At 43.5% G+C, this 23,263-nt stretch overlaps 1 protein-coding gene and 1 long non-coding RNA gene across 2 annotated transcripts in view; one reads left to right on the forward strand and one right to left on the reverse strand.

Moving 5' to 3' along the window:
• Positions 1-130: 130 nt before the first annotated feature.
• HOXB4 (homeobox B4) lies at positions 131-2,831 on the reverse strand. The gene is made up of 2 exons (XM_042476702.1): positions 2,309-2,831; positions 131-624 (listed from the first exon to the last, which is right to left on the reverse strand). The coding sequence occupies exons 1-2, from the start codon at positions 2,730-2,732 to the stop codon at positions 278-280; spliced, it is 771 nt and encodes a 256-aa protein (XP_042332636.1). The 5' UTR covers positions 2,733-2,831; the 3' UTR covers positions 131-277.
• The window catches only part of LOC121935310, a 44,466-nt gene continuing 23,738 nt past the window's right edge, over positions 2,536-23,263 (forward strand). The window contains exon 1 of the long non-coding RNA XR_006104779.1: positions 2,536-2,648. This is a non-coding gene — a long non-coding RNA (uncharacterized LOC121935310). The remainder of the gene's footprint in view (positions 2,649-23,263) is intronic.

The following is a 23,263-nucleotide window of genomic DNA, read 5'->3' on the forward strand; positions in this document are numbered from 1 at the left end:
CCCCCCCCCCAAGACAATCCTGCTTTCCGGCCAAAGGAATAACCCCCCTCCCCAATCCTCCTTTGTTTCCTCTCCCATCATATAAATAGTGCTCCCACCTCCCCACTCTCCCCCTCCCCCAGAGCCCCCCTGTTTCTTCCTCAAGGGAAAAGAGAAGCCTCAGCAACTCCCTCCCTCCCTTTCATAACCAGTCCTTAGCACACACATCCACACAGACACACACACACACACACACACACACACACACACACACACAAAGACCACGTTCAATAGAGGGTTATAGGTTGGTGGTGGGGGTGGGGGTGGGTCCATTGGTTCGGTCCTGGGGGCCTGCTCCTCCTCCTCCTCCTCCTCCTCCCCCGCCTTGCACCGGGAGGCTGGGGGCAGAACTGGACCGGATCTTAGTATTGGGCAACTTGTGGTCTTTTTTCCACTTCATCCTCCGGTTTTGGAACCAAATCTTGATCTGGCGCTCGGAGAGGCAAAGGGAGTGGGCGATCTCCACCCTCCGCCGCCGGGTGAGGTAACGGTTGTAGTGGAACTCCTTCTCCAGCTCCAGGACTTGCTGCCTGGTGTAGGCGGTCCGGGAGCGCTTCGGTTCCCCTCCCGTGTAGTTGGGGTTGACTGAGGGAAGGAAGAACAAAAGGAAGGAGAAGGAGAGGAGGGGAAAGAGAGCAAGACAGAAGAAGGGGAGGGAGAGGAGAGTGGGCAACGTTACTCTTCGGGCCCAGGAAACAACAACAACAACAACAACAACAACAACAACAAGGCAAGGCAGCAAAGGAAAACAAGGACCTCCATACTTGACAAAACGGAAGGAAAACGTGACAGCCCAGTTACAAAGCATAACAAACCCCAAACCGCCATCCTCCCCCTCCCTCTAAGACTCAAACATCCGCTGAGATTAAGCGGACTTTCCCCAGTGTAAATCGGTGCAGAACTTCTGCCGAAGCATCCAATCTCTATTGATCTACCCTGTTGCGTTTGGTGTAGCTTCCTTGGGAGTAGACACGTGTAAGATTGGGTTGTCCCAACGCCTCCCTTCTTGGGGATGGATCCATCCCAAGGGCCACTTCATTTCTAGCTGCTGTGGGGTTGGTAATATGCCTTTATTCTGCTCTCCTTCACTTACTGTTCAGTTTTGCCAGAGTTTCCAGAAGCAACCCGCAGAATCTAACCTCCCTTCTGGTTCACACACATCTGAGCCTGGCCTCCCGGTAATAACAAAAATAAATAAAGCCAGAACCATGTCCTTGGCCCCAAAGTCTCCAGGAGCTGTGCTTAAAAGTCCACCTAGAGTTAATTCCGTGGGTTTATTTGAGAGTACTTCAAAGGTGACATGGTTTGGGGATCTCTAGGTTGGGAAAGAAGGACACAGACATCGAGGAACGCATTAAGCTCTGGAGTCCAACCAACGTCATAAACCTTGCTCTCCAGTTTTTAAAACATCCAAGCATGAATTACTAGCTTGTGGGTAAGTGCAAGAAGGATGTAGGCAAAACGGGCCCAAAGCACAGTCCCTAGGAACCCCCCAAAACATTGGGCGTCAAACCGGTCTGCACCAACGGATAGACAACCCTGCTAAACCCAAGTCTTTGAACTGAAACCAGTCCAAAAACCAGTCCAAATCGTGGTTGCTAAAGAGCTATAAATTCAAATATTGCAACTTAATAGCCTCTTGAATAGCAATAGCGGGTGAACAGAGATCGGACCACGTGTATCTGAAGAGTTTTCTGTACACCCCCGAACTTCTATAAAAGTTTTACCCTGCATGTAAACCAACTCCCCTCGATCCTAGACACGCTTTGCTTGGAACTCATCTCACCAGATCCCCTTTTAAGTAAACTGGTCTAAAGAGAGGGTTCAAACAAAAAAGCACACAAATCCCTGGAATAGAGACATTTTAAGAATTTGGCTTCAGCTGACCAGTTCAATGGGATTAACAAAAAGGAAAGCTCCCCCATCCCTCCTCCAAACTTTTCCTGGGGAACATTCTCTAAAGAAAGTAAGAAAACAAGGAAGGAAGGGGGAAAAGAAAGGAAGAAAGAAACTGGAGGAGGATGTTAACAGGGACTTCAAAGGCAGTTGGCCAAGAAGAGCCATAAAAATTTATGGAGGATGTAATTATAGCGCTCTGCAAACAGGGAGACCATAAATCTCCAAGGGGAATGGTTCTTTTTACAACAGGGGCAATAAGCTTTCTTTTTCTCTCTTCCCCACCCCCCCACCCCCTTCTTCTTCATCTTCCCAACAAGACTTTGAGGTGCAGACTAGTATAAAGCGAACGGCACTTTTAAGGTTCACTTACCCGTGCTAACGTGAACCTTCTTCATCCAGGGATAAACTACCGGCTCTTTGCAAGCGGCCGGGCTTTGGTTGAGAGAGTTTTGGCTACAGGAAGGCGGTGGGCTTGGCGTGATGGATTCGCAAGTGTGGTTTGGTTCGGACAGATGGTTCGGAAGTCCAGCTGGAGCAAGGACATGCTGGCTCCGGCGGGGAGATAGGACGGCGGGTTGGTGCCCAGAGCCCTGGCAAGGAGGGTAGGATGGTTGGTTACAGGCGGACCGCGCTGGGTACAACGCCTCGTGTCGGAAAGAGTTCTCCTCTCGCCTCTGGCCGCTGAAATATTCCGGAGAATGACTGGGAAGGTAATCGTGCTGGGAATATTCTTCGCATGGTGGGAATTTGGGGTCCACATAGTTGGAGTTGATCAAGAAGGAACTCATGGCCATTAATATAATCTTTTTTTTTCCTTTTTGGAAATTGCAAAGGGCGCGCGCGCACCCTCTCGCTCACTCACACCGCACGCACACCCCCCAAAAATATACTAAAATTTATTCCTATTTCTCTCGAGCCCCCCTCCCCTTTCTCCCCCACCCCCCCTTTCTCCCTTCCTTCCCCTCCCCTTCTCCCTCGTTTTTCCTGTTTCGGAGAGCCCTCCTACTTTCGCCGTCAACTGAACAAAGTTAGAGCTCCACGTGATGCCAAGGACCAATGGAGAGGTTGCCTGGGATTCCCGGATAAGGAAATAATCAAGGAGGGCAATGGAGGAGGAGGGGGAGCCCCTTCCGTTGCCTCCTTGCAGCCAACTTGGGTAGATGTTGCATTCAAGGGAATTTGGATTTATTTAGCACTTAGATGCATTCAGGTCTTAGGTGGGACTCTGCCTGACCGTCAAGGCTCTTCATTTGTCCCAGCCTTTTCTTTGGTCACTCTGTCAGGATTTACATAATTTCATATCTTAAACAAATCTCTCCACGATCAAGAAACCACAACATGTCTACTGTTAAAAAGTGTCAGTCCTAACATATACAACCCCTGCCCCTGCAAGGTCCGGTTCAAAGTAAGAACAAAAAAGAAGAAAAGGGATATATATATATATATATATATATATATATATATATATATATAAAACAATTCATTTCAGCTCAAGAAATCGGTGGTGACTGGGAGGGCGAAGGCGCTTTCTCTTAGCTTTATTTTGCATTGATCCTCTGGTTCCTGTTTAAGTTTTGGTGATGGAGTGGAGCCAGTGGCAAAGATAGATAGAGCTCGTTTGAGATCGATAGAAATGTCATTAACTAATTCGGATTACCCATCCCTTAGAAAGACAGCTTCTGCCCCCATCCCGGAGTAATAAATATATATACATGCAAAAACTCTGAGAGGTCGGTTGGAACTACCAGAGTAATTAAAAAAATATTTATTGGAAATGTTGTAAAGTCTTGGAGATAGGAAGCAGATATATTTTCTCTCTTGTTCTCCATCCACCATCTATCTTCCTGCTAATTGTTATCTGTGGGAGGCACTATACAAAGCCGCTTTGCAACCCTTCGGGGCAGAGACCCATTTCTTCTGTGATCTGAGGGGCACCTAGTGAACAAATATTCTTCTCTAGCCTCACTTTACAGAAACATACGATTTTACAATAGCTTTTGCAAATATAAGAAGACAGGATGTTCTTTCCCCTCTCTTAAAATTTTCTGTGTTATGAAAGATTGTCAAAAAATATATAACGTCCAAGTCGGGTGTTGTCAAGTCAGAAAACACGCGAGAGATGTGTGTTTTTTGCCAGAACGGCAAGCCATTGACACATACCATCAGCATCATCACCAACAATCTCCAGAGCTACAGCAACCACAACGCACAACAAAAATGACAATCTTTTTAGACACATTCCCAGACTATTACATTTCTCCTTTTCCACCCTCCCTTTCCCCTCTTCACCTTCTTCTTTTTCTTCTTCTTTTTATGCTGCAATCCGTAGCGTTTGTGTCAACTACATATTCCCCTAGACGCGAATTTGTGACGCAGTTTCTTTTACACAAATTCGGATCTACAGGGTACATACAGAAGACAGAGAGACATTCTGCTGGGGCTAAAACGTCTTCTGCCTGGGTTATTGCCAGGAAAGAAAAAATTGGTTGGCAAGGCGGTACCGATGGTAGGGAGGAACCCAACCAATTTCCAAGAGAAAGTATGCCCTGGAAAGATTTGTTTTCAACACCTGAGCCAAAAATCCAGGGAGTGTTAACCTGAATCCGTGGCAAAATCCATTGCTCCATCGTCCCTCCAATCCTCAAAATAAATACTGCTGCAATAATAGAGTCTAGAAATTTAGTGGGCGAGGAAACCAAAGTGAAGTAGGTAATTAGGTAGTTAGATAGGCTAGTGGACCAACAAGAACATTAAGCGGTAAGAAATTCACTCCCAATCCAGTTCAGCAAGATTTATTCTTTAATTAGAACGAAAATTGCTTTTTTTTTAACGAAAATAGCCCTTGTTTTCGTTGCATTAAGAAATAACTCCATGCTACTGAGAGGCTTTTAGGAATCTTTGGCTAATTTTCTTGTCTTAAGATAGGTAAGACAGACGGGTGAGTGAAGAGTGGGAGATCTAAAAACCAACTAGAAAGGTAGAGAGGAAGGCGTGTTTCCTAGGGCAATTCGTTTTCACACCAGGGGAGGGGAAGAAGAGGAAAGGATCAAAGGGATTTTATTTCCTTTCCTTTCCCTCAAAAAGAGGAGATATAAAGCAATAAAATATGCATATTGTGGAAACCATGAGCCTTAGAAAAGGGAGAACAGAGCGGTTTCCTCCCGACATCTGTTCATGTGTGCTGTTTGCATAAATAAGATGTCCTAGCTTTAGGATTTTAAAGCTACAAGGGCCAGCACTGTTTTAGGGTGCAAACATATGCATATTGACCTGGAAATAACTGTCACCGAAACTCAGTGGGGCTAAGTTCACTATAAACATGTTTAGGAGCCAGGTAGTCCTAAGGAAACATTTCAATGATAGGGTTCTTCATCAGGTAAAAGAGATGGTTAGTTTCCCTTAGCAACTGGGGCTGAGCAACTATCCCCTCCTGAACGAAATTGTTTCCGATTATTCAAATTACTCAGAAGTAACCTGCCCTGAATTCACTGAGGCTTGTTCCCAGGTAAGCAGCCTCAGTTAAGAAAGGAAGGGATTATTGGAAATGCACCTGCATCCCAAACAAGAGACGTGGGCACAGTAATAGTCACCTTACATAGGGGTTTTTTGTTTGTTTGTTTGTTTGTTTGTCTTAAAATCTATTCTCTAAAGAAGCAAATAAGGCACTTAAACGTTTTGGTTTTCCTCCTTCCGCCATCCCTCATCCTGAACCAATTTATGGCTTGAAAGTTGCAATACTGGGTGCCCTTGTAACTCATTTCTCTACCGACAGACAGACGATAGTTGGATAGACGACCTTGAGGGTTGTGTATTTCCACTTCACATCTGGAATTAAGTATTATCAGAATCCAAAGAGCGAGGGATCACACCGACCAGATTGTCACTCCACATCTATATGGATTTACCTGGAAGTAACAACTGCTGGTTTCAGTGGGGATTACTTTCAAGTAAAGGGGTTAACCCAGGTCCCAAACATTTCTTTAGTTGTACTGAACCTTTACAGTTCTTGATAATATAACTTATACCACTATCCAGAACGTCTCTGTCCTAGACATTGTGAAGTAGATGCTAAAAGGAGTTCGTATCCTTACATACATTTCCTACTGAGAATAGAAACACATTTGGTTCAAGCCTTACCCAAACTCCTAAGAATTTACTGCCCTGGGGCTTGCTTCCGAGGAAATGTGTTTAGGCCAGGCGACCTTCGCCTTTACGGAATTTCAGGCGAACTTTAGTACTCAAAGGGGGAAAAGGAAAAAGATGTTTCCTTCCAAGAGATCACTCCCTGAGTAGGAAAGTCTACCAGCTACACCTTTGAGACACCCTCCTCTCCTGTTCTTCTTGGACTGGAGCCCTTTTATACTCTATCGGTCCTGGCCAAGTCTCATGGCTGGAACCGAATATTTGGGCCCATTCCTTCCCTTGTTCCTTTAAAATACTCTTCATAGTTTGTAAACATCCCTTGCACAAACAGACGATCTCGGGGTTCATCCCGGTATCACCAGCACCCCTAGCGTCTAGGAGAAATTCCCGATTCTTGTTTTGCTGTCTCAAAAAATAACTAAAAATGCACACACTCTCACACACTTGCGGCCCTGAAATTGAAAGGGAAGGGAAGCCCCCTCCCCATCCCTTTCGCCCATAGACCCTTCCTCCTCCTCCTCCTCCTCCTCTGCCCCCTCCCTCTTCCAAACCATCGCCTTTCTTTTTTTCAACACTTTCGGTTGCTCTCATAAAACCGTCTCAACTTTTTTGCGGAAGTTTGGAAAGACAAATTCTCTTTCTCCCCCTCCCTCTCTGCATATCAAAGAGAGAAGTTAATGAAGCCCTCCAACCATAGAGTGTCATAGCAGAAGGGAACCACAGGATCCTGTGCCTTAAGAGCAGATCGCCATAAAAGTTATAAGCTAGATAAGAAGAAGGCGGTGGGGCAATAGTTGCCCCCCCCCCAAAAGCATCCACACCTTTTGTGCTCAAGGTAGAAGTGGAAAGGTGGGGCTTTCCAGAGAAGTCCCCACCACACACACACACACACACATACAAAGAGAAAGAGACAGAAACAAGCTCAAACGCACACCAGGGCGAAGCACCTGCCAGGAACTCATTAGTACTGTGTTGAAAGACTGTAAGATAACCAAACTGTCAGGTTCTTTTCCAACTCTCTATGGAGTTCTATCAATGCGCCCGATTCGCTTCATTTTTAGCAGGGTCTTGGGGAGGAGAATTTCCCCAGGCATGGGGCTTTCGCCCCCCTTTCTTCCCCAGCCCCCTTGTCTTATTTCAGGGCTTTACTTGTACAAGCACTGCCCTTGCGGCCATGGGAACCTGCCATTTGAACCTGCCATTCTGCGGCTCCTCGATCTAGCCATGAGCTCTAAAGGAGTACAATAAGTTTACTCCCGAGTCTTTAACTCCCCTTTCTCTACGTTGAGACCAAAGAACCAGGAGCGGGGGGGGGGGGGGGCCTTCTCCTTCCACCCCTTCTCCACAATTCCTCCTCCTCTTCCCTGCTTCATTTTCCCGGATCCCAAGGTAGAGACACGTCCCCATCCCTCACCCCAAATTGAGCCCTCCGTGAAAAGCCATTGACTTTTCCAAGACAACACAACAACTGCCTTTCTCAGTCCATCCAGACACAACCGACAACCCGCAATACCAACCAGAAAGCTGGACTCTTCCGTCGTCTCTTCCCTTCCTCCATGTCCAAGTCTTGGTTTGTTTTCCCCGATAGGAAATCTTTCTTTTCCCTCTCTCGCTTTCTTTTCTTTTTTATTTTCTTCCTTCCTTCCTTTCTCTCTCTCTCTCTCTCTTTCTTTCTTTCTTTCTTTTTTTACCCCAAGCGTAGTCTCTTTAAAGTCTAGGGCTGGCTACCGGCTTGTTGGGAGTCGTAGGCCTAAGTGAGCCTTTTCGGTTCGGATCCTCGCAAGTTTTCGTATTAATCTCCATACTTTGTCAGTCTTTGTTAAACAGCTAGGCGTGTCCCCAGCGCCTCCAACATTTTAATATTTGTTAGACGCGCTGACCTGAGTTTCACCCCACTCCGGGCCTCTCCCCCTTGCATTTGCTATAATACGCTTGCATAGTTCGCTCGGTCATATTGAATTTTACCCAGGTCATTACTTTGGACAGGGGTGGGGGCGGGAGTGTGGGGGGGGGGGGGGGAGAGATGCCACGGCCAGGGATTGAAATGTAGGCTTTTGCTTCCATAGTGCCAGCGACTTTTTGTCCATTCCCTCCTAAATCTCCCTCTATCTCCGATGTATTTAGGCTAAAAAGAGGTTTACCCCTACAAAGAAGTACACAGCTTTACCCCTACAAAGAGTCAGAAGTCCTCGAATGTGTATATCTGTGTTTCTGTTTGTGCTTGCTTCCTACCCTACATAAAAAATGAGTGCATGTATGTCAATGTGTGTGTACCTTGCACACATCTCCCTCCCTCCCTCTTTCTTTCTTTCTTTCTTTCTTTCTTTCTTTCTTTCTCTTTCTCACACACACAAAGCTACTATGTCACTTGGGTGGCAATTTTTTAAAAATTACACTTATATCACAGATCTAGACCGAGGGAAACAGGAACTACTGTAGTAAGAAATAAAAAGTAGAGGAAAGAGGCTTCTTCCTGCTATAAATAAAAAAGTAATGTGGTTTATCAGAAAGAAGGATGAAAAGGGGAAAGAAAGGGAGGGAAGGAGGAAAGGAGGGAGGAAATAAAGAAGAAGGAAAGAAGGAAGGGCATTGGTTTAAATTTTCCGGCATTTTTCTTCTTGAGGAAAGAGTGCGATATAGAGGTTTCAGACGAACCTTAGCTAACTTTAACTCACATTCCTCCCACCCCCGTCCAATGATTTAATTAGAAGGAAATGTGTTGGAGGGACAGATTGCTTTGGTTGGAGGGAGGGAGGGATGGTGACAATTTGAGCTTTCAAGGCCTGCGACGACTATTGTTTGACTGTCTTTATATTGCTCCTTCCTACTACAACGCATACATAAACGTCCCCACCATGACACTGTAACACGTGAGACAGGTAAAGCATGGCAGGTCGCTAAAGGAAGACCAATTGGCATGAAATGATACTTACCGGCCCCTCATTACCCTGCAGAAATAACGAATCCTTTGGCTTCGCACTGGACTTCAAGATCCGTCCAGTAGCCTGGGACCTAGTGGTTCCTTACCCTTTCTTCCCTACTTTCTTCTTCCTCTTAAGGCTGGACTTTGAGAGCAAATAAAAAGGTAGATTGAAGGGTTTGGAGGAGACAGGCTGGGTTAGTAGCTAGGTTAGCGGCTTCCTCCTAGCCATAAAATTTGTACCTGGAAAATAGCAGCCTTGAAACGAAATGGTTATCCACTCTTCTCTACCCTCTATTATTATTATTATTATTATTATTATTACACAAACCTGGAGTGATGAGGACAGCGCTTCAGGGATAAGCGGAGTAATTAAAAGCACCTGGGATGGATTGCTTAAGTTATTCCTAAACGGTAGCCAGTTTAGAGCGATATTTTATAAATACCACGCAAGGCGCTAAAAAGGAGCCTTTATCGCTTCCTGCACACCTTAATACCCAGGTGCGCCTGTGGGGCACGTTAAAACATTTCCTTGCCTTTCAGCAACCCAGTGGGAATATTGGAGGCACATTTCGGGGAAATTTCCAACTATTTTTAAACTCTAAGCACATCCGTTATGGAAGTGGATGTTAAAGAGCTACCGGGTCGGATTAGGATCTGGTTATTAGCCTTTGCATACTCCTCTCGCAGTTTGATTTAAGACCAACCCAGTTCCCAGTTACACACATCTGTATACAATCCTAACCACCGTGGTTTGGATTCAGTCAAGAATTTATCAAAACGAGTGACCTAAGAAGGCGTCATCATCGCCCTAAATCGAGATTATGGCCGGTATCCAGTTGATTAGATTTATCCAACCAGTTCTTGGCTGGGTGAGTCAACATTTAGGCAAATCCTTTTGACTGAATGGGTCTACTCTACTCAAAACGAACAACAGAATTTAGGTCTATACATGCCTTAGGGCTGGAGCTTTTATTGGTCTTTAATGCGGCTTGGCATCCCGATTCCTGAGCAAGCTTCTTTGTAAGCGGATGCCCTTCGCAATTAAATTTGCTTCCAAGTAAATGACTTTAGGAACTTGAGGTCAATAAATTGGCCTCTACCCAGCCTGGTTTATCTTATTCTGGTTCATCTTATTCTGTCTTAGTTTAGGTTCTCCCTACTCATATTGCATATGGGGGATAGAAAGTGGGATTCCAGTTTAAGAGGCATTAAATCGGTTAAACCCCATCGGTTAGCATTGAAGGCGGGTGGGTTGTAAGGAACCTAGGGTGATTTTGTATACCTTTGCTTTTAAAAAAAGGTAATTAAAAAGGTGAATGCGTATACAATTTCCCTCCTGGCTGTTCTATTAGCCTGTCTTCGGAATGGCGAGACCATTCTTTCATTCGAAATGAAAGTGTATTTTATGACCTCCGACGTTAATCTCGCCTACTTTATTCCTCATTTTTGCGAGTGTATTAAGTAGCAATATTTCTAATGAGGAGATATTCTTCCCCAACCCACGCAGGCATAAATCCAAAGGGCTGTTTGTCAAAGAGTGATGAGTTACCTAGCCATTTAAAAAAGGGGATGGGGATGATGGAATCCACTCCTTCTCGCTCACAATGGTTTAAAATATGTCAACCAATCGAATATTAGATTCTCTGCTATCTAACTAAGTAATTTATTAATTAGTCGATTACACTCAAATATCGATATTCTGTAATCCCTTAAAGAAGTGGACAATCCTTCCCCATTTTTGAGTCTGGACTATGAGATATCTCGGAACTGCATTTTTTTTTAAGGTGCATCTCTTTATCAAAAGAAAAAGCAAACGTATAATATTTATTGATCCTATTTTCTGAACAGTCTTTCTATGAGGAGAGAGAGAGAAAGCTTGTTTGTAGGATACAAGTTGCGTAAATAAATTCATGACACCAAATAATTCAAAAATTCTTCACAATCAAGAATCAGGCTGTGGACCATCGGAAAAACTGATTAATAATACAGTGTTTTGATTAATACAGTCTAGATTGTATTGTTTTGTGATTTTTAGAAAAAACGGTATCACAATCATGCCTTTTGTGAAATGCAAAAATCATTTCTGTTTTATCTGTGAAGCTATAAAAGTTGATCTGCGCTTTAGGGAAGGGTCCGGCAGGAAGTTACATAGGAGAACTTCCTCTGGGTTTCCCCCTTTATAGTATAATATTCAGTTTAAGGGCAAAATCTGACTAATATTTCCCATCTACATACTGCTTAAATGAATTGAAAGCGCTGAAAAAAGGGCAACGTAATTTAATTTAATTTAATTTCAACAGAATTTTTTAAAACGAACCTCGAAGGTTTAACTGTATGGTCCGATATCTGGCCATTGAAAAGCAAATTCCATTGAGTTCAATGGGGACTTACTCTCAAGTAGGTTTATATATAAGATTGGAAGGTAAATCCCTTCTCCATTTGAGAAGAGGCTCCTAAAAGTTTTGCCTATAACAATATAGTTATCTCCTTTATAAAATTTTATTTGCTGCTATTATTATTATTATTATTATTATTATTATTATTATTATTATTGATCTTCACTATAATATTCGAATATGCGTTTTAAAGTTACTTGATATCCAAAGAGTATGTTTCCAATCCTAGGGCAGACCTTTAACTTAGCTGAAATAATCTTCCCCATGGGAGTGTGTGGGAAGATTACAATGATTATTGCTATTATAATATTATGAGATAAATATTCACTGTGTAACCATACTTTATTACACGACATAATAACAGCAACACATGGCCCCTTATAGTTTCCCTATATCAAAACTGTTTAATGGATGACAGCCAGACCAATTGTAAAAAAAACCTTTCGGAACCATAAACCTGTGTGGAACGGTCTTGATTAACTAATTACAGTCCCGAGGTTACAATCCCACAGTAAATATTAATGTCCACTCGCCATTGCAATGAATGAGAGAGACCCACTATCGGGATCTTGGGCTGCTCCCATTCGTTTCAATGGAGAACTGGACCTTTCGAAGGTGTTCGGAAACTCTGCTTCCAAAAAGAGGGAGCTGAAGAAAGCAGGTGGAGGAGAGGTAGAGGAGGCCAGTGACATTCACAACAGCACTATCATCTTAGAATAGGACCACCTCATTTACTGCCACCTCAGGCTGCATTTAGAAACCTGATCTTGGAAGCTAAGCAGTGTCGGCCCTGGTTAGCACTTGGATGGGAGACCGCCAAAGAATCCTTTCTTGTGTTGGCCCTTTGAATTTCATAGTTTTCTTTGGCAAGCAATACTCAGAGGTGGTTTGCCCGGATCCTTTCTCTGGAATATAGGTCCAAAACACACTGCCGACAAAATCCACTTCGAGACCGCTTCAACTGCCATGGCTCAGTGCTAAGGATTCCTGGGGATTGTAGTTTCTTGTGGCACCAGAGCTCTCTGACAGAGAAAGCTACATGTCTCCCAAAACGACAGTGCCTAGAATTCCTAGCATTGAGCCAGGGCAGTTAAAGAGGTCTCAAACTGGATTATTTCTGCAGTGTGTGTTGGGGACCTTTCAGAGAAAGGATCCGGGCAAACCACCTCTGAGAGTATTGCTTGATAAAGAAAACCCTATGAAATTCAGGGGGTCAACACAAGTCGAGAAGAGACTTGGAGGCACACAGACACACACTATCCCCCCCCCAGCACCGCCATTTAAAGGCAGTCCGTGGCAAAGCTGTGATCGCTTCCACACTTCCTAATCTTACCTCACGACCGTATCTCTTATCAGTAAACAAGGGAGGTCTCTTCCTTCGCTCCCACTCCCCCCTTCCTCCGCTTCCCCCCCCCAGCCACCGCCACCCCTCCCTCCTCCTCCTCCCCTCCTCCTCCTCCTCCTCCTCCTCCTCTTTAGCACTGACACCCAGTCTATCAGCCTCAAACACAAGGCTCGCACCGCCTAAACTTTTGACCCTCGCCTTTTTGACCCCTGGAGCTATAATGGGCGTGCTAGCCAATCCACGAAGACCATATCCACCTCCCCAGGCTTCAGGAAAAAAAAGCTCTCCAGATCCCTCTCCTTCTCTTTCTTCCTCCCTACATTGCACCCCAGACTTAGAACCCATCCCGAATCTGCATTTTGCCTTCCCCTTTCCGGCGTCTCCGCATTAGGGACAGGAGATGCTTTTTATCTCAGGCATCCAAACCCTGAGAATGATTTCTCCCTCCTTCTGTCCATCGGAATGCAAGGAGCAAGAAGGTTAGCCATTCCAAGCGCTGGCTAGCCTTTCCTCCTAGCTGCATTCCTATCTATTAGGAAGGCGCATCCTTGCAGGAAAAGGGAGATCTTTTGTTGTTGAAAAACCCACGGGGAGGATAGGGTCCTCTTTTTCAGGGCGAGGCTTTAGCGGAGGTCAGGGGGACTTTGGCAGAGACCTGGCAGGGGGAAAGTACGAGTGGAGAGCGGCGGTGAATTGGTCTGAAGCGAGCTCTACTGGCTAACTGAGTTGTTACAAGCCTTGAGATTTACCGGTTTTACGCATTTTTCCCCACCCCCTCCTTATTCTATGCTGTAAATTTTCATTTCCCGGGAGTTTATGTGCTTCGCGTGCAAAACCACAACAAAACCTTTACTCGACCTGTTTTTAATACATTTCAGAAGATTAGGCTTGTTGCCCAAGCCCAAGCCACCAGGAAAAGATAATCTGTGCAAAGAAAACCCACCCACCCCCATAGACAGATTCGAGGTGGTTACACTCCATGAGCACTTGCTCTGGAGAAATCCCCATCGAATTTAGGAACCAGACTGAATCCCATCGTGGGGGGAAGCTGCCTTTTCGAAGTGCAGCCTTTTCTCCTGAAATCAGTGTCATTTTAGCATGTGCCTTGGACTGCAAAAAATAAAACGGAGAAGCAACCTGTAGGCTTAATTTTCAAAATGCTTTTAAAAAAACCAGTATTCAAGCAATCTCAAGAAAAGTGGAAGGAGGGACAGGGAAGTTTGGAGTATAATTTCACAGTTGGACAAGAGGTTATCTGAAGCTATTTGGTTGGGAAGCCTTGGTTTCCTGTGGGACAAAATTCTGTCTTCAAATATTAGCGTTTTCACGGGTCCTAAAGAGCCTAAAGGCAGGAGATCTTTCGTTCTTGGAAGCTAAGCAGCATCAGTCCTGCTTAGTACTTGGATGGGAGACCACAAAGAATACCAAGTGCTATAGGCTAATATCAGAGAAAGGAACGGGTAAACTCGCTTCTGAGATTTTTGTGGGGTTTTTGGCTTATGGGTTGGCAGTTCTAGAAGAGAGGAATATAGGGATGCCGGCCATGAAAGCCTTTGACTTCACTCTGAGTATTCCGTGCCTAAGAAAACCTAGGAATTCATGGGGTTCACCATAAGTGGACAGACACTTGAAGGAACACAAACAAAACTGAGCAAGAAAGCCAGTGTCCTTCCTTCCTTTTCCATCACATTTATATAGAGCCTTTCTCCCTATATGATGTAAATCCCTGTACATCAAGATTTACCAAGTTTATCAAGGCTTACAATTTGTCACGATCCAAGAGGAAAGGGGAGCAAGAGAGTAAAGGAAAATCACAATTGGAAAGGGCTTGCGGACAGCCAAAACCCTATTTGCTTGGGTAGATGAACCACAGATTTTAAAAACGCCTATTTAAAAAACACTGATAAGAAAACAGAGTCAGCCACATTGGTTTGAGAGCTGGACTATGAGTGAGAGGATCAGGATTCAAATCTCTACTCAGCCATAAAAACCTCTTAGGTGACTTTGGGAGCCTCACACTCTCTCAGCCTTAGAGGAAAGCAATGGTAAACCCCCTCCAAATAACCTTGCAAGGAAAGCACTTAATAATGTCACCTTAAGTCGGAGTGGATGAAAGCAGGAAAAACAAAATCAAATAAGGAAAATACGGGGTAAAGCTTTTTATCCCCTGTTTTATTCCCTCCCCCCCCCAAAAAAAAATCTACATAGATATCCTCCTTATACCAGGAGGAAGGCAGGATATAAATACATAAATAATAAAAAAATAAGACAACACCACAGAAAGAGGGAATTCTCTACCTCCTAATCTAATTAGGAATATTATTAATCCTCCTTAGCAATATAGAGGTATGGAAATTAGCAATTAATTGAAATTGACATACAGACTGAAAGTAAAAAGGGGGGGTTAAAAATGGGAAAGAAGTGACTTTGATGGAATTTGGAAAGAATTTATTGAGGAAGGTCTGAGAAAAGAAATGGAAGATTACCTCCATGAGAGGAACTGGAGATTTGGATGGAAATAAGGGTGTAAATGGCTCCTGGGAAGGGGAGCTCTGAGATGAAATATAAAAGATATTGAGATAAGTTTAATAGAAAGTAGGAAATATAAAGATAGATAGATAGATAGAAGATAGATAGATAGTAGATAGATAGATTTATGTATTGTATAATATTCATTGTATGAATTTTAATTTTCTAAAAAAGGAATATTATCAATCTTTCTTTTCCCTGCACAAAGTGTTGCCATATTTAGGTTATCGCCACACCTTCCCCCTCTTTTCTTCCTAAGGAACTGAGGGACACTGGTGTTGAGTGACAACAGTTTGCCAGAAGGCTGCTCCAGGGAGGAAGGAAAAGGAGGTTAGATCCTGGTCCAACACGTGCCTGGGTCGGTCTAGGTTCTTGCACGCAAACAACATCTCTTTAAAAAGAACAACTACTACTACATGCCCTTTTGAAAGCACCATAACAGCAGACGAAGAGGGTTAGGAATTGTGGAAATGTGGAGAGAAGCTTACAAAAGGGAAGGGGGGAAGGGAGAAGAGGTCAAAGACTGGGGAAAGTGACTGTGGACACTCCTGTCCTCCTGGAGGAAGAGTCACCCATTGCATCTTGATTGGGAGGGGGCGAGGTCCTCTTTCTCCTGCAAAGATGCCTGCTCTTTAACTCTCTGTCTGCTGACCTGGAATGATCCCAAGCTCCTATGAATTATGGATGAGCTATAAGAGCCGTCCCCCCTCTTTCAGTATGCAAAACCCCATTACACTGTTAAAATGGCGATTTAATCGTTCGGAATAGTTTGCTTTGCTTCCTTCTCGACCCCTTTCCCCTTCCCCCTCCCGCCCCTCACACAACTCATTTGTGCCCCCTTTCATTTAATTTTCTTAATTAAAATCCTTTCACAGTTTTTAAAATCCTCTCTCTTTCCTCTTTTGGTTCTTGTAAAGGAGAGATTGAGAGAGAGAGAAATAGGGGGGGGGAACCTTTACACCTATCAAAATCCGGGTTGCTTTTAAATAATTTTAAAGAACGTAAACGTGATATTTCAATTATTTTAAGATAACAGGACCTACTATTGGATCCTAGGCCCCATAGGACCTACATTTTGTTTGTATTTAATTTGTTTTAAAAGAGAAGAGGTTCAAGCACAATATGTCAGTGGCTGTGAAAATGCACCTGTAATATATCTTATAGTAATAGGTGTCTGTGAGGTGTGTGATATGGATGGACAGATGAAAGCCTTGGTTGGACAAACTGTATATGAGGGAAAACCTACCCATCTTCACTCTGAAGTAAGCCATGATGTGTTCAGTGGAACAGGGCTGCAGTTTAAATCCTTTGGTTTCAATGGTACTTGCCTACATATAGTTAGGGTTTGAAGGTGTCTGAGTCAAGGGATTATGACAGTGGACAGTCCTAAACCCATAGTCAAGTATGTTGAGGGGAGAATAAAGGCTCTCTCCTCCTATTCCATCCAAATCACTCTGAAAAGATCCTATGGGCCAAATGCCAGGATCTCCCTTGGGATCACTATTGTGGAGACTTATTTATATCCAGCACAGGTAGCAGGTAGAAATCAGAGAGATGCAAATGGTCTATTTGCACTTTTCCATCTATCCCTGTGCTTTTCAGAGAAACCCAGGGACCATTGTAATACCCCTTCTGTTTCTTATAAAAGACACTGTCTCACTCTGTCAAAATATTTTTACATCCTTTTGCAAAAACATGCTCTCTCCTAGCTTTGCATGGGAGGTTTACTCCCCAACAGCTGACCTTCAGTCTCTTCTGAAAGCTACATTTCCAGTATTGACCCACGCCCCCAAAATATCCTATAGTTGTTGGTTGTCACCAAAGGCTGCGGAAGCTGGGCAAGTAAACATAAGCTTTTAGGTGTGTGCTCACAGACCAAAAATTTGTGTAAAAGCTTGGAATCCCACTGAATCCAAAGATATGGATCAGCAGGTCCCAATATATGGAGCCACAGATCCAAATCAAGGTACAAATCCAATAATTATAGAAGTTCCCATCTTTGGACATTTCCAGACAATGCGATCCAATTTTGAATTCAGGACATGGTTTCAAAGATAGGAAAGTCTGAAAATTACAGATTTCAAGAACACTGTCCAGCTCTGCCACAAAACAAGAGGAAACAAGAGAAGTAAACGGTTGTTTGCAATCCCGTAGTAAATCTTTATAAGCAACTAAGCCTGTTTGGCACCTTAAGGATTTACAAATTTATCGTTGGCGCAAGCTTTCTGTGTATTACAGCCCACTTCCTAAACAGTTGTATCAAAATAAATATACTATCTGGGTAGGTTGTTACTCATGCATTATGAGTAGATAGCTGCTGCTGCAAAGAAGGTGTGTGGTGGGTGTGTGTGTGTGCTGCATGCGGTGTGAAAGGGGACGTTTTCATACAATGGTTTATCCACACACATGCGCCTCCATGATAGGGTGGACTGGTTATCGTGAGGCCAACAGAGTTCAAGGGGAGTTTTCCATGACTTCAAAGAACATGGATCTGACCTTTGTGGTCAAGAAGTCAACTATTGTCGCCTGACAACGTACTACTTAGAGAGGTGTATATTGGCTGGTCTGGAGCAGATTGTCTCCTCCCCTTACCACGCCCCCCCCCCTTCTCCCTTTGTATGGATAGATTGGGAAGATTATAGGAAAGATTAAAAAGCAAAGGATAGACTGGCCCACTTTTGTTTTGGGAAAGTCTGTAATCATTGGGGGGGGAGGGGCTGGGATACTTAAAAGTGTGCTTGTTATATTATTATTGCAATGTCTGGTTAGAGCAAAACCAGACACTGGAATTGAAATAGATTTACTAGGAGGAAACAAACGTGTCTTTACTAAAATGCAACTATGAACAACAGACTTGTGTCTTACTTCCATGTGAATAGGTTAGGAATTGGAGTCTTTAACAGGTAGGCACTGGACCCTCCATCCTCCCATCCAAAGAAGTTAACACTTTTACTATGTGATACTTGTACGTATGTGAAAAACGAGCTATCTGAGGAGAAACTTCAGAAAGAAAAAGGATAGGTGAATAGGAGTGGGTTGTACATTCATCATAATAATAATAATTATTATAATAATATAATAATAATAATAATAATAATGAAAATACACGATACAGAAATGGCTTGCTGCACGCAAGAAACAGTGCAGTATATATTATGAGTGTTTCCCTTTCCTGTTTACATGGCATATCAGAGAATTGACTATTGCCTGCCATAACAACACAAGATTGGACTACAATAGGGGAAAGGAATTTTGTGTAAAAATCCCAGGTTGTCTGAGCAGAGCAGCCTTCCTGTTTATGCTTCCATAAAGATCTCCTCAAATCCTAGAGGAAAACAGGGATTGGCAAAAGAAGGAAAGGGCTAGAAAGAAGTTTAAAAAAAATCTGACCTCTCTCTGTGGCTCCCTAGTCCCTTCATGATACACCCAAAATAAGCATCCAGAGATAGAGAGAATTATGGAGAGCTTGAAACCACCTTCTGAACAGCAATGGCAGCCCCACAAAAAAGACAACGTTTAACTTCCCTAGGAGTGCGGTCAGATATAAATCATATAGGCTTTTGGACTCCTTTGTTTACTACCAAATGTTGTTTGGCCTGGGGGCTTCGTTGTAGGGCTGCAGACTAATTGTACAGATTCTCTGGTTTTTCCCACATTCATTTCTTTTCTAGAAATGTTGGACAGCACAGAACCAAAGAAGGGAGACACCACCTGCTTTTGTTTCGGGCTGGCCTCTCTTGTGCTGCCTTCCAAGAAAAGGGTCTCAAATTGCACGAAGGGACACAAGATGCAACCAGTCCAAGAGGCAAAGAGGCTGGACTTCACATGGAAGGCTATTGAGGGGGGAGGGGACCTCACTGGACACAGTTATTTTGAGTCCTTGCTACAGGTATCATCCGGATGGGGACCTGGTCTTAGATGAGGGTGTGAGTTACGACTAGCTTTGACTTCAGGGTCTGAGCATGTCTCCTCAGGAGTAAGTTCCACCACATTGAAAAGTGCGTTACTTTCAGCTAAGGCAACAATCCTATGCAAGCTTCCCTAGAGGTAAATCCCATTTAAAATAAAATAAAATACAAAAATTTACTTCTCAGCAGGGCATCTAGAATTTCTGTCCTAAGTGGGGAATCTTTTTTCATTACACAGCAGTAGAAAAGTGCAGGTATGTAAGGCACGGAGTAGAGAGGGATGAAGGTGGGATGGATTGAACATAGAGCCAGAAGATGAGAAACGAAAACTGGAAAGATGGGGGGTGGTATATTGGAGAAAGGAGAAATGCTAGGAACGAAGGTGAAAATGCTTTCGATCATAAGGCTTTCTGTTCTCTCTCTCTCTCTCTCTCTCTCTCTCTCTCTCTCTGTTTTGAAATTAAAACAATATGAACAGAAAACAATGCCATTTATACACATAGTGTCCTTCCTGAGACTTGCTTCTCCCAATTTATAAACAGTGGTCAGGGAGCTGCCAAACACCCTATAAACGTTCACATGCAAAATGCACCCAATCTGGGTTATGATATGTCCTAGTTCCAACAACATTAAACATACAGGTTGAAATCCTATACCTATTCATCTGAGAGAGAACGCCACTAAATTCAGTAGGACTTGTATCTGCGTCCAGGTGTGTAAGACTGTGTTCTTAAAGGTCCTGTTTAATTCAACAGGAGATGTTCAGTTTGCTAGTCCCATAAAGCACCATATGGTTTACTTCTTAGTAAGCCTATATAGAATTCCACTATTAAGGAAATCCTTAGTTGCCCTGCTGAAAGCAATAGGGCTTTAAAGTGCTAAACTGTGGCTGGATTATGGCCTGAGGCCTCACAAAACAAAAGTGTCAGTCTTAGACAAATATTTGAACCAGGTTTTAGAGGACACAATCCCTCTGGCTATCCAAGTGAGACTCTCACACAATCCACCCCTTCCCACCCCTCACCCCCATAGACTTTCAGTGCCAAGCTGGTATTCAGGCCAGTAAGGGCGACAGTCTTTAAAAACACCACTGTAGAATGCTCTCAGTGTGGTTAAAGGGAGGGGGAAATGCTAAAATGGTGCCTTTTATGCTACATTGAAATACATGTGTCGACCAAATGTGAAGCAGATGTAAAAAATTCTAAAAGAATGGAAGAGGGAAAAGAAAGAGGGGCCAAAATAATAATTGCAAAGATTGTCTCCACCTCCCACCCCTAAAGCTTAAAACCCCCTCCACCAACCCAGGGAGAGGTTCTCTTGCAGAATATCTGTTTAAATGGATGGTGCTTTTTCCCCCAAGTTAGGAATGCTTGCAGGATAACCTCTGGCTGCATTGTGTCTCCTAGTTAGTCTCTGAGATATTTACACTGATCCAGTTAAATGAAGTAGGATGTGTGTGTGGGTGTGCGCACGAGCTCAAGGGTTCTGCCCTTTATTTTCCTATTGTTTGTTATGTGACACATTTCCCTTGCCTGGTGAGCATATGAAGTAGAGGACTGCACAGTTCAAGTCTGAAAATGGGACCCACCCACCCACTTACTTTTGAAGTAGAGGAAATGAAGTTGTAAAGTTGAAAGACAAGACTTTCAAATGAGTGAAAACTGCTGGCTTCTTATAGCCTCTGAAAATGAGGATGGTTGATAGGCTAACAGAACTAGGGAAACAGCAGAGGCATCCATATTTACTCCTCAATTGATTTTAAAGTTAATCTTGTTCTAAGCCACCTTAAGCACAACTTTTAACACAAAAAACCCCCACTAAAATGTAAATACACTTTTAAAAGACATAAACTTCTACCAGATCTGCTGCTGGGCAAAGCAGAAGGAATTGCGACCTACAGTTCTCTTCCTATGTTGGTTTACTCGTATGTTGGTTTACTCGTAAGTAATCCCACCAAGCTCAAAACAGGGGCTTACTGAATTGAGTGTGCATAGGGCCAGACATATTCATTGACATGTAAGGAATGCAGCTGTCATTTTGCAATCCTAAGCCTAAGGCTACAGTCTTATCTGGATCCTAGATCCTACACAGTCCCTTGCTCCTTCTTGCAAACCCAAATAAGAAAATAAAAATAAAGAAAGAGGCTTAAAATTTAACCAGTTCTACCCTGATCTCAGTGAGCTTCAATACCTAAATTTGCTGCCCATCAACAAAAGTAAGCAGAAAAACAAATCACAGCTTCTAAACAGAAATCTTTAAAGTCCAGAGACAAATGGATTCAAGCCCAGCGCTGGATGTTTTTATGGCAAGCCACTCTCAAAAGCAAGAGATTTTAAAAGGCTACCAGCCATTTGCTACCTACTCAACCTCTGGTTAGGCCCCTTCCTGAAAGTGTTTGCCACTTAGCTTTATCTTGAATGCTTGTCTATTCAGAGATGAAGACTTGGCACGTATTTTAAAACAGTTTGGGTGCTAAATCTTCCCCCTCCCTTCTCTGTCCTTTGCCTAAAGGCATTGATTTAAATTGTTAAGGCTATCCAAGTGGAGATGATAAGAGTTTTCCCCATGAAACAAAGGCTGATCTCTTTAACCTTCCCCAGCAATCTAACACATCTGTACTCAGAAGTAAATCCCAGTCATTCCAGGTAAACAGGTATAGGACTGCAGCCTACCTATCATTCAACCAACTAATCTATGCAGGCCTACATAGCAGTATGTGGCACAGTTTACTGAACTAGGCTTCTGAGAGACAGGGTTTAAGCCATGGAAACCCACTGGCTGCCCTTGTGTAAGTTACAGTATCTCAGCCTTAGGAAAAGGCAATGGCAAACCTCCTGAAAAAGAAATCTTGCCAAGTAAACTCTAGGATAGGGTAGCCATAAGTCCGAGCCAAGGCACATACTGTAATAGCAGCAACAAAGTCTCATTGAGCCTTGCGGGGTGATGGTGAGTTTTACTTCGGAGAGAACATAGATTGCAGAGGGCTGTGCAAGGCTTGGAAACGGGAAGGCCAGATAAAATATATTTCCTTTTCCATAAGGAGTATTGGTGCAACAAGTGGACAACTACAAGTAATGTGGAAGAAGGGAGGAAAGATGACATAAATGTGTTTTAAACAGGGAAGGGGGGACTGCATAGGCCAAAATTCCCTGAACCTTGAAATCCACAGGGAAAGAGGCTGTAGGGTGAGGTTTATAATTCACAAAGTCTAAATGCCTAACAACTTATATAGGATCTAAGAATATAGGAGCATCCGAACTCAAATAGGATTTTTAAAAGGCCAGGCACACAGAAGGGGTGTTCTTGAAACCTGCATTCAGCTTCACCACCCCTTTCTGCTCAAGTTTGGTTGTAAAAATCACTCCCACCTATTTTGATGGTGCTCTTTCCTAAGTAAGGGTGCATAAACCTTTGACATCTCTAGACTCCCAAGAACTGAAAGCCTCCTCCATGCACTTTATAAGGCTACTGCGCGCACACACACACCCGCCAACAGAAACACTGGTGCACTCCGCACTGGCATTGCCATTCATTTTTATGGAGCACTTTTGAGCTTTTCCTTTCTTCCTCTAATCCTATACTTCCAAGTTCCTTTAAGCTGCACCTATTGGTGCATTGGAGCGCACCAATAGGGCCCAAGTTGCCTTAAGACTTTCTACAGAAGAGAGAAGTTGGGAGAGGGGAGGAATAATATCCCTCCCCTTCATCTCCGCTCCCCCTCACCCAATCTATAACAACCATCTAGCCCTTTAAAAGTCATTTAAGCAGATAGTATTTCAAAAAAGAAACTTACTTTTAAGGTTAGCAGCTTCTAAGTCCTCTTTCGAGTAAACACTGAACCATCAGTGCCGCCTATTCCAGCAAAGGAGAAGCCTTTATCTGCCTGGGAAATGTGCTCTTCCATTCCTGCCCCCTTCCAAGCCAAAGCAAGGCAGTTAAAATGTCACTTAACATTCTGGAGAATGTGAAATATATTGTACATTGTCAACTCCCCAAAACCATAAAACTAACTTTATGGACCTCACGTGACTTTTGAGAGCCAGTGAGGGGGTATCTGGCTGAGGTCTGGGCGATTTTTACG

Source organism: Sceloporus undulatus, chromosome 6 (assembly GCF_019175285.1).
Source record: "Sceloporus undulatus isolate JIND9_A2432 ecotype Alabama chromosome 6, SceUnd_v1.1, whole genome shotgun sequence".
Lineage (NCBI taxonomy): Eukaryota > Metazoa > Chordata > Lepidosauria > Squamata > Phrynosomatidae > Sceloporus > Sceloporus undulatus.